Source organism: Symphodus melops, assembly GCF_947650265.1.
Source record: "Symphodus melops genome assembly, chromosome: 6".
Taxonomy (NCBI): Eukaryota; Metazoa; Chordata; class Actinopteri; order Labriformes; family Labridae; genus Symphodus; species Symphodus melops.
In genome coordinates, this window is record NC_136696.1 from 16,953,616 (window position 1) to 16,964,628 (window position 11,013).

At 41.6% G+C, this 11,013-nt stretch overlaps 2 protein-coding genes across 5 annotated transcripts; one reads left to right on the plus strand and one right to left on the minus strand.

Annotated features, from left to right (window-relative positions):
• The first annotated feature begins 50 nt into the window (after positions 1 to 50).
• dnaja2b (DnaJ heat shock protein family (Hsp40) member A2b) lies at positions 51 to 5,116 on the plus strand. The gene is made up of 9 exons (XM_079346674.1): positions 51 to 154; positions 1,363 to 1,422; positions 1,790 to 2,016; positions 2,108 to 2,188; positions 2,283 to 2,416; positions 2,524 to 2,720; positions 2,874 to 3,018; positions 3,179 to 3,306; positions 3,426 to 5,116. The coding sequence occupies exons 1-9, from the start codon at positions 77 to 79 to the stop codon at positions 3,612 to 3,614; spliced, it is 1,239 nt and encodes a 412-aa protein (XP_079202800.1). The 5' UTR covers positions 51 to 76; the 3' UTR covers positions 3,615 to 5,116.
• LOC306825725 (uncharacterized protein) lies at positions 4,361 to 10,810 on the minus strand. Of its 4 annotated transcripts, none has more exons than XM_079346664.1 (19): positions 10,750 to 10,810; positions 10,524 to 10,661; positions 10,351 to 10,443; positions 10,083 to 10,256; positions 9,913 to 10,001; positions 9,232 to 9,407; positions 8,964 to 9,102; positions 8,611 to 8,721; positions 8,303 to 8,422; positions 8,108 to 8,210; positions 7,840 to 7,960; positions 7,483 to 7,745; positions 7,091 to 7,400; positions 6,385 to 6,779; positions 6,157 to 6,306; positions 5,892 to 6,068; positions 5,667 to 5,771; positions 5,495 to 5,586; positions 4,361 to 5,418 (listed from the first exon to the last, which is right to left on the minus strand). In XM_079346664.1, exons 1-19 carry the CDS (start codon positions 10,756 to 10,758, stop codon positions 5,343 to 5,345), a joined length of 2,841 nt encoding a protein of 946 aa, XP_079202790.1. In that variant the 5' UTR covers positions 10,759 to 10,810; the 3' UTR covers positions 4,361 to 5,342. The 4 variants fall into 4 exon arrangements, with proteins under 4 accessions (XP_079202790.1, XP_079202791.1, XP_079202789.1 ...); XM_079346665.1 differs by having other exon boundaries at positions 7,091 to 7,322; positions 7,483 to 7,748; XM_079346663.1 differs by having other exon boundaries at positions 7,483 to 7,748.
• Positions 10,811 to 11,013: the final 203 nt, after the last annotated feature.

An 11,013-nucleotide genomic window follows, 5' to 3' on the forward strand; every position in this document is an offset into this window, starting at 1 on the left:
CTCGCGCTCTCTCTCTCTCCCTCCCTCTCTCTCGCTCGCCCTCTCTCTCTCTCTCTCCAGTTAGCCGGTTAGCATCATGGCGAACGTTGTGGATACTAAGCTGTACGACATCCTCGGAGTTTCACCCTCTGCATCTGAGAATGAACTGAAGAAGGTATGTCGGAGCAAACAGGGTAGAGTGAGAGCAGAGTAAAGCAAAAAATATGGACACGTTTAAACCAGTTATATTGGGCCCTTATCGCAAGCTAGTTGGTTTAGATAACGCAGGCTAAAGATGCTGAGCTAACAGTAAGCTAAGCTAACGATGGATAGATAAATGTTCATTACGGATAGGCGTTTTTGCAGTAAAGAAACTCTCCTATGTTGTTAAAAAAACTAACGGAATTGGCTTTTCAGGCATTAATGTTTTATTTAAAAAAAATATTAAGTTGGCCTTTCATTTAAACAAACACTTGGGACCACGAGTGTAATAGCTCGCCGGCTACTAGCGTGTGATGATAACCACATTCCAGCAATTAGCCTCCTCCAAACCGAGCTGTAACATTGGCAGTTATAGCTCTATAAGCAAAAAACATTGACTTTCTGTACTAATAGTCTGCGTATGGGTTTAAGGACAATGTGTTAAGTTAATAAAAAGACCTGGCGTGACGTATAAATAGAGTTAACCTTTTTGGATAAGTCAATGAGGCGGTTACTAGCTAATATATCCGGGCTACACTAAGCGATGTAAAACAAACTCAATCCACGCATTAGACCGATACGATTGTTTAGTCAATAAAGCCAAGGCCCATGATAAACCTGCCTTAAGACATTCAACCACATTTATTGAAGCCACTATTTTATTCTTTCGATTTTAAATAACCCCAGATCAGTAACGTATATCTAATCCAATGTAGTACAAAAACTAATAATAAGCAGTTTACAATGATCCAGACTGGTTTTTCTAAAAGGACATTTTATTTCTGTTGTGAGGGGTTAGCGACAAGCCACTGTCATAACGTGACACAAAGTGCTATCACTGTTATTCCGAGTAAATATCAGAGTTTTATGACTTTCATTGGACGTCTTTACACCTTCATTAACAAAGCAGGTGAATTGACTTCCCAGCGCATATGTTGTCAGGTGTGGTTGTTGAATTCATCCTCACAAACGTGTTTTGAGGGTGGGGTGTCAAATTCAACGATGCTCTTGCGGTGTCCCGATGTTTTTGACAGCAGGCCTACAAGTCCAGCCCTGGGCTGTTATCGACGGTCAATCAATACACTTAGCGATTCGCTTGCCACGCTTTTTTTTTTATAGATTTGGATCCTCAGCTCAGGGCACTGAAACAGTCACCTTGATTCATTATTTTGTTTATTTCAGGCCTATCGCAAATTGGCTAAGGAGTACCACCCTGACAAGAACCCTGATGCTGGAGACAAGGTATGTTGATCAAAGCATGTCATGCTAGCAGCAGCAGCAGCAACACCCTTTTAAGCAACAGTACCCATACAAGTGCTTCAGATGTTCAACAGTTGGGACTCAGCACAACCCTTTGAGGACTAACTGGTGACAGAACATGAAACAGCTTCTCCCAAGAGCGAAGCGCATCACTTTTTCGTTTGTACCGTTCTAAGACTTATTTTTTCTGAGTCTGCAAAATGTGACACACGAGATACTTAGTTGTCTTTTTATTTTGTAGGAAGTGCTCATCAAACATCTCACGTGGTTCTTTGGTTTAGATTCACATGTTTTTTGTACTATCCACTATGCCACTATATTGTTTTTGCTTGTCTTATTTCATTTACAGTTCAAAGAGATCAGTTTTGCATATGAGGTACTAACAAACCCAGAGAAGAAGGAGCTTTATGATCGCTATGGAGAACAGGGACTACGGGAGGGAGGAGGTGGAGGACCTGGCATGGACGATATCTTCTCTCATATTTTTGGGGGAGGACTTTTTGGGTTCATGGGGGGGCAGGGAAGAGGTCGCAACGGCGGCAAGAGGAGAGGAGAAGATATGGTCCACCCTCTTAAGTAAGTGTATTGCCAAAAAATAGTGTTTGGGTTTTGCCGTTGGCGTGTCTAACATGATATGTTGAAAAAAATCCAATTCATTTTTCCTCAGAGTTTCTCTAGAAGACCTCTATAATGGCAAAACAACCAAACTGCAGCTCAGTAAGAATGTGCTGTGTGGTGCTTGTAATGGGTGAGTTTAAATAAATGTTGCATTTTAATCGTTGCAGAAGATAATATGTAACTGCAATAATTTAAGTTCTGATTCTTTATGGTTTGCCTTTCAGTCAGGGGGGTAAGGCCGGAGCAGTACAGAAGTGTGTAGCATGCAGAGGACGAGGCATGAGGATCATGATTAGACAGCTAGCTCCTGGGATGGTCCAACAGATGCAATCTGTCTGCACAGACTGCAGTGGAGAGGGTAATATGTCCATAAACACCCACATGGTCTTGTCTTAGAAACATGCATGACCTAATTTAATAAGCACAAAAGCTTATTAAAATTGTCCAATCTGTTTGTTTGTGCAGGCGAGGTGATAAATGAGAAGGATCGCTGCAGAAAGTGTGAGGGTCACAAAGTGTGTAAGGAGACAAAGCTTCTGGAGGTGCATGTGGACAAAGGCATGAAGCACGGACAGAAGATCACATTCTCTGGTGAAGCTGACCAAGCACCAGGTATTGAACCAGGAGATATAGTCCTGGTGCTGCAAGAGAAAGAACATGAGGTAAATACCAACAGATTTTCAGCATTCATTCTGCAGCTATAAATTCTTTGATATAATGGATATGAGTTGTTTAGGGGATTTCTTTCAGTATTTATTTGAAAATAATTTTATGATGAACTGGAGAAACGAATTTGGGATTTTAATGTTTATCAGGATTTCCGCCGTGAGGGCAGTGACCTTCACATGGTCCAACGTATCGGCCTGGTTGAAGCTCTGTGTGGCTTCCAGATGACCGTCACTCACCTTGATGGGCGTCAGTTGCTTGTCAAATACCCTCCTGGCAAGGTCATTGAGCCAGGTAAAACTTTCAACCTAACCACATTCATTACGGTCCAGTGTTTTACTAGTTGTGGCTAAATCATGATAGGTTATGGTTTATTTAAGAATATTAAGTACACAATTACGAAGTGATCACAGAGGCCAAATTGTCATACTGCATGTTGATGTTTTTTTGGCAGGTTGTATTCGAATGGTAAAGGGAGAGGGAATGCCTCAGTACAGAAACCCTTTTGAGAAGGGAGACCTTTATGTCAAGTTTGATGTCCAATTCCCTGAAAACAACTGGATTAGCCCCGAAAAACTGAATGTAAGAGTCGACTGTTAAACCTCCTGATTCAGACATTTTTTACTACACTAGAGTGGTTATGTTTTTACGTGTTTGTTTTGTTTTTGTTTGTTTTTTTAATCCATCCACTTTTCTTTCAGGAACTCGAGTGCTTGCTGCCTGCTCGTGCTGAAAATCCTGTAATCGCTGCAGATGCGGAGGAAGTTGACCTGACAGATTTTGACAGGAGTCAAGGGTCAGGAGGTGGAGCTAGGAGAGAGGCCTACAATGATAGTTCTGATGAGGAAGGGGGCCATCATGGTCCAGGGGTGCAGTGCGCACACCAATAAAAAGACTCATACATGAAGACATGCACACACATTAAGACATGAAAGACCCTCAAGTCCCATAGCTAACACCATTCAAAACTTGACGCTCATACACATACAATTCTCTCCTTTCATGATTCCCAGGAAATAGAAGAGAAAAGCAAAATTCACACATGCACCTATATCAACCCTCCTCAGTTCCTTTGTACCCATAAGTCAGAGATATGCTGGATGTGTGATGTCCATTTTGTGTTTATGGACAGGAGTGCTTATCTAAGCCCAGCCAGAGGGTGATTTTATTCTCAGAGGTTCACTGACTGAACATGACTTAGGTCACGCTGTTTTTCATCACAAGCTTTTACCTTTCACTGTGGGAAACACCAGTGTAGTGTATAAAATGCAAATATTGTTGGCTCTTAAATAAGGTGTAGTATAGTCTGTCACAAACAAGTGCATGCTGCTTTCTTGCTGAAGATCTTGCACATGTAGATCCAGCATCTGGACTCAACCAAGAAATCTGACCCCACACCTGTTTGTATTTTAGTGTATCACTGCTATCAAAGTGCCCTGCTATCATAACAGCTGACCTGATGACAGCCCTGAGGCCCTAAAAGATTGTCCTTCGCACAGCCTTCTGAGATCCGCACAGGTTTTACACCTCAAAAAGTAACTTTCATCATTTTCAAATGGGACTGGTTGTATTTTGTCCACAGCTGTCATTATACTAAAATATTAAAGGTCTGAGTATAGCAACAGTAGGCACCATGTTTTTCTTAGTTTCTTAGTTTCAGCTTGTCTTTGTCTGTTTGGATGCTTGTGTTTGAGACCACATAACTTACATCTAAGTTGTGAACACTTTGTTTGAGGACACACTCATGTACTTTGTATGTGTGTAATTCAGTGGCTCAGTATGTGTGAGCTGCTGAGGAATATTCAGGCTTATTAGAGTGATAGGTATTCCTGCTTTGTGTTGGACTGCAGTGTGAGTGGGGTCAATTAAAGAGGCAAAAACAGAATGTTTATTTGCTGAGAATCTCTCCCATGTAGACATTTCCCCCTCTACTGGTCAGGACTGAGAGATCCTCCTCTCTTTCAGGAAAACCACTGGGCCCGCACCAACCCTCTGTATTATACGTAATCCTCCATTTTAGAGTTGTTAACCAAACATAAGTCCTACGACATGTAACTATATTTCCATCCCATTCTACCTGTAAATAAATACAGCCATAGTCCATAGGTGCAGTCAGCGTCTACAGCAGTGTCCTTTGTCTAGTCACTGAATTTCTTACGTAAGTGAGTAATGGCCGACCATGCCAATATTAATTTTACGTTCACATGAAGAAAAATCAATAGATCTTCTGTAGACTGTTGACATGCACCTCTGTGACTCATTGTGTATGTAACTTAGGCCACAGGGGGAAAATGTGTACACAACTAAAGGGGGTCATTGATAAATGACATTATTGTTGATGCTTATGTTTGTCAAAATGATAATTAAACTGTGTAATAAACAGTCACTAGAAGTTTGAGATCTATCATTTTCATGAAAAACTATATGGCCATTGTGCAAAAGCTACTTATTGAGAAGATTTTTTCACGGTATTTATATGGCCACAAACAAAAGGAAGCCCAGCAAGTTAGCGATATGTGCACCACTTGTTGAACCATAGATAATGATGAATATGGTACTAAGTCAAAACCATTAGTTTTTTAAAGTCCATATCACCTCATTCAAACAGCTGCAGTTTTTCAGTCTGCTCCATCATTTGTGTCCCTGCCGTGGAGAGCAACTGGACCCAGAAGTTCCTGAAATCCTGCAGTATTTCTACAACACAAGTAGAAGGCATGGTGATCTGCATGAAATTGGTAACTCAGGTGAATTTTTAAAGACTGCCCTTTACCTTTCTCGTTTGGACTGCATGACGTAGGAGCGCTCTCTTCTCAGCTGCTCCAGTCGCTCTCTGACAATTGTCTTTTGCTGGTTCTTATCCTCCTAAAACACAGAAAAATATATTAATGAAAGTCAAAAAATCAAAACATTTTTCCTAATTCCCTCTCTGAATATTAATTGACCCTTGGTAGATCTTGTGTGAGGTGCTTCAGTCTGTCTGTGTGTTTCAGGCCAAGCAGGTCTTCCTCTGCCTTTCTGTTTTGGATGATGGACAGACGCTTCTGAACCTGAGGGACAAACAGAATAACATTTCACCACTTCCTCTTACAATCATCTGTCAGCTCTTTGTAGTTTTTTGTACACCTCTTCATTTGAGGAAGTCTCCCTTCTATGTAATTGTATCTTACCCTAAGAAGTTGTCTCTCTCTGTCTCTTTGCTGCCTTTGTTCAACCTTTCTTTGCATGTCCACCAGATTTCGCATTGTTCTTTCTCGCTCCACTGCTGAGACTGGTTCTCCTGCCCGCTCGGTCGCCAACAGTGAGGATTCCCCAATGTCCTTTTTCCCTGCAGGGCTACTGTCAACCTTTACCACAGGAAACAGCAGATTTATATGGGGACATTTTCAAAGGAAATTATAAGTACAGGTTGCACACGTGTTAAATTAGACTCACTGTAGCTTGTGAATTTAAAGCAGATTCTTGGCCTCTCAGGTCCCAAAGTTCTATGTCTATTTCAGTGGGACACATTTCAACCTGAACCACGGCTGTGTCCATGTGAGTTATACCTTCTCCCTTCTCAAATTTATCAGGAAATACTTGTTCCTAAGAAGTCAGATTATGAAAGTAAGGAATTCTGATTTGTGGCATAATTGTCTGATGTTTACAAGATAAACGGAGTACCTGTTCATCAGGTAAACCAGTGGAAACAAACTGGTTCATGCTGGGTTTCACCACCTCTCTGTCTCTCTCTTGTGAATTATGCTCTCTCAGGGATGTTTCTTCAGTGGAGGGATTTATTTCTGTTGGCTCGACTTGGGTCTTCAGACTACTCTCTGGCTCCTGGCTTTGTTCAGTGTCTTCATCTGCAGCCTCGCAATCATCATCTGATTGCTTGCTCCACGCAAGGGCGATCAGCGAGTCCTGCTTCTCAATGCACTGGGTGCTCTTCATTTCTCTGCCCTTGACTTCTTCAGGGGTTTCTACCTCTGTAGCGAGAGGCTGATGATGATTGCTGGTTGCATCTGATACACACAAGATCTCCAGGTAGGGCAGGTCCTCCGTGATGGCTCCACAATCTGAAGGAATTGATCAAATATTATCAGATACCAAGCTGGGACCAAAAGTTCCATGATTTTTGTTTTACCCCAGAAAGATAACTACTAAAAGGGGTTGGTGCTTAAAGGTGCGCTTATGGAGCATTGTTAAACATTTCTCATTGAATTCTTGCAGCACTCAGGAGAGTCCATCACACGTCACTAGAACTAAGTGAAAACGAACAACTATGGGCTAAAGGAACCTTTTCTCTGATTTGAAAGTACTTCCTGGTACTTCCAAATTACTTTTTGGATTTTGGTGAAAACACAGCTTTTGTCTCTTTTTGCCTTACCTATGCAAACATCTTGTTTGTCAGTCTCATCTGCAGCTTTGGCAGCATGTAGTTCCCTGCTGCCTCCTTGGATTGGATCAACCATTGGAACCTCGCCTGGCCCACTGCTGCTGTTTTGAGCATTGACTGGTCCACTACGGCAGGATTCAGCTATGATTTGCTGGTTGCTGCTATTTTCAGTGAAGTTTACACCAGGACTGATAGAGACTGAAGGAAGAGGGGCTTCAGAGATCTGGAGTTGGAGAGTGAAGCTCTGTGCTTGAAGTTCATATTCGTACTTGTCTCGCAGATCTTGTACATGTTGTGGACTCTAGGAGACAAACATTTTAATCTGAACTGTCGGCTTTCTTCCTGTAAATCTTTGGATTGGACGCTGCAACCGTTTGACTCACCTTGTCCATCAGTGCTGGCAGCAGTGTAGATGCTCTGACTTCATGGAGATCCATCATCTGGGCCAACAGGAGCATGGAACAATCTTCCAGCTGTTGTTGGGACCACTTTTCAGATTTACTACTCAAGTGGTCTGTTTGAAGTTGTGGCTGAGGATTTGTCTTATTTGAGGTGGGCATAGTCTCATTTTGTGTCTGCAGGTCAGCAAAGATCTGTCTCAACCTTGTTAAGCAGCTGTTTCTTAGAGCAAATTGCTCAGGACTTTCTGCTTAATAGTAAAGAAAGAAGTAGATTATTTTCACGGAGAAGACCAGCCTTTGGAACAAAAAAAGGTAGCAGGGTATACTATATTGATGTACCTTCTTTTTGAGGCATTGTACAACCTGACTCCTGCATATTCTCTAGGGAGACCCTGTGTAACAACCTGATCAGGTGCTTCCTCTCCTGCTCCTGAGTCAGCACCAGGAGCTGCAGCACTGCCTGCTGGGACAGAGTCAACATGCTGATAAAAGTACTTCAGTGTTCCCTTTAGTATCTTACTCCGGAAGATGACATTTTGCAAAAACGAATGTTATGCTATGAAACACTGCCTATGACAGTCAGTTGCCCATAACCACATTTACAAACCTGCTGTGGTGATTCTGAAATGAAGTCTTTCCTTTGCTTCTCTTCCTCACCATGTAGCCATAGGGCAACCTGCTCTGCTCTGAGGGGGCTCTTAACGTGGGGCCTGTACAGATAAATGAGGGATAAATGTAGACCTTATGATAGTGTGTATTTTAATTATCTTACAATGCTGGAGTGTTCTTTGTTCATGCTCACCATGTTTGCCAGGACTGACGAGCTGGTGGCAGAGCTTTGTAGGACATATTTTCTCTCTGAGCTCGGAGAGTTGCTAGCCTGATATAGAGACATATCAGTCTCAGGGCGTAACTGTCCAGCCTGGAGGGCAACAGATTAATAAAACAACTTATTACTGATTTACTGAGACCACTTATGAGCCTGTATGTGAAGTGCTTGATGAAAATCTAAGTACAAACATCTGCCATCAACTTCTACCTATTGATATTTTGTGACTAGCACCTGATGTGTTTGAATACATCAGAAATACATTCTTGAAAAATCTTGACCTCTTGCACAAGACTGTAAGTGCGTCCTTTTCCTGTTGACGGAATGTTTGTAACTCGTACAGGAACGAAACAGCAGACCAAGTCTCTTCCCTGGATGGTCCCAGATAGGCCCTGCAGGAAATAAGTTAGTTTTATTGCATTGCCTCTGTTTGATGCCTTATGAGGAAAACGTCTTGTGTTGTTAATGTTTTTGTTTTTTGTATGACATCTTTTTTGTCCATAACTAAGGGAAATTTTCTGATCATAACATATTCGCAAAAGTGCGCACTTACATAGTGAAATCAAGAAATGTCTTTCAATTGTTGTTGTCTTGTCCGTTAAAGATCATTTCTGAACAGTGTCTTTTCACTTACCTATATATCCTGAATGCTCCTGGTAGCTCAGCCAAACTCAGCATGTCATCCAACTCTAAAGCCTCCTCTGCAAGATGCTCCAGCTGCTCCTTTTCCTTGTGTTGTTGCATTAGTGGAAGGGTCTCCCAGATGCTCAACGCTATGGTATTACCAAAGAGAAGAAGAAGCAAAAGAAAGTAAGACTGTTAAACACCTGGCCTAGGCTCTTCGATGATGAGGATGTTGTACTTGGAGGTTGGTATTGTCAGTATTACTCTCTTGTCCTTACTGTAATGCTCTTGGAGCATCTCTGTGTAAAGCAGGTTGGTCACCACATCATATTTCTCTTCAACCAAGGCAAGGACGTCTGACAAGGTGACAATGCCCCAGGCCTGACATCTAACCACCGGGCTGGCACCAGGCGTGGAGGAGGGAAACATACTTTGCACACCCTCTGACACCAATCTCAAACAAAAAGCAACAAACAAAGAAACGTATCAGCATCAAAAATACAGTAAGGATGAATTGTATGCAGAAAGGATGGCTTGAAACATACATTGCATTTTGTAATTGGTTCTGAGTTGAAACAAAAATATATTTAAATCCTGTTTTTTTTTTTTAAATGTGCTTCAAAGGAAAAGTAGGTATTTGCAGGGACAAGCAATAATATATATAATAACACATTTTGTTTCTTCCAGGATGCCCTATGAAACAGCATTGTAAGGAGGTAGGCAACGTGGCTGTAAGTCTAACATGTGTTTTTTTTGTTAAACCTTTGCAGAGCATCATATGTTGGGGAAGTCTTAGTCTTTGTTTTGCAACTGCATGCTCAATCAACAAAGTAACCAGAAACCAAATCCTGACTATAAACAAGTACAACACAAAATATTCCTTCTGCAATTTACACAAGAAAAAGTATTACAAAAAGAAAACTCAAGCTAGATGCCCTGCTCTAGAAGCAGATGCTCACTTTGCCCAGGACTGCCTGGCTGCCTTCTTTAGCCTCTTCACCGCCCTCACACTTCCACTCTGCTCTTTATTTCCCATCAGTGTCTCCCTCTGTGTATGGACAGTAAATGAAATGATGAGTAAAATGACTGCCTGTAGGTAGGATAAAAATGCCACACTGGAAGCACATACCTCTGGACACTGTGTACCATAACTATCTGGATGGAAGGAGTCTGGCTCTGATTGGTTGTGAGCATTTTTAAAAGTATTGGAATCCATGCTATGGTGCAACATGTTTTTTGACTTGTCCATCACATAGAGAGTGTTGAGATTTCCAACGTTTAGGAGCTGAAGGTCCCAGTAGAGCTAAAGATAACAATATTGGCTTTTAGGGAATAAGGACAAAATACAAATTTGGATTTCTCAGACCTAATGCTTCTATAAAAAAAAATGTGACTACCTCTTCCTTCTTTTCCCTCTCCCGTTCCATTTCTACAAGAACATCCAACACATTTTCACCAACACAAAACCAGCTTTTGTCACCTCCTGCAATCTGAAAACACACATACAGGTACATGGTAGTATTTGTGAAGTTTTGATCATATCTGCTTTGATGCCTTTTATTTATTTTACCTTCTCCATGGCCATCGTGGCGTCATCAGTGCTGGAGGGAACATGAAACACTTTTTGGAAGAGGAGACTCACATCATGGGAGGACAATTCTGCTTCAGCAGACAAACCAAGAGATCGATACAGACCAGCGATCCAATCCTGAGGAATGGTAAGAGGACATGGAGTTATAGATTAAAGAAACACATGGTTATAATTCTAGCAGTAAGCTAACTTCAAATTTTCTTACCTGCTCCATGTTTTCTCCAGTGTAGGCTGATGAATTATACAGGATATTACTATGGTTACAGAAATCCTCTGGACAACAGCTTGATCAGGTTACCAGGCAACAAAGGAGTGTATCCTGTCAGAGGGAGACAGGAGTGAAATGTGATATGTGACCCTGTGGCACATTACATCTGTGTTAAAAAAGTTTGGCACAAACAAGTTGGTAGTTGTTTGTAGATTAAAGAAGGGGACAGATATTCTCTCATGTATGATCCCTTACCTCCTC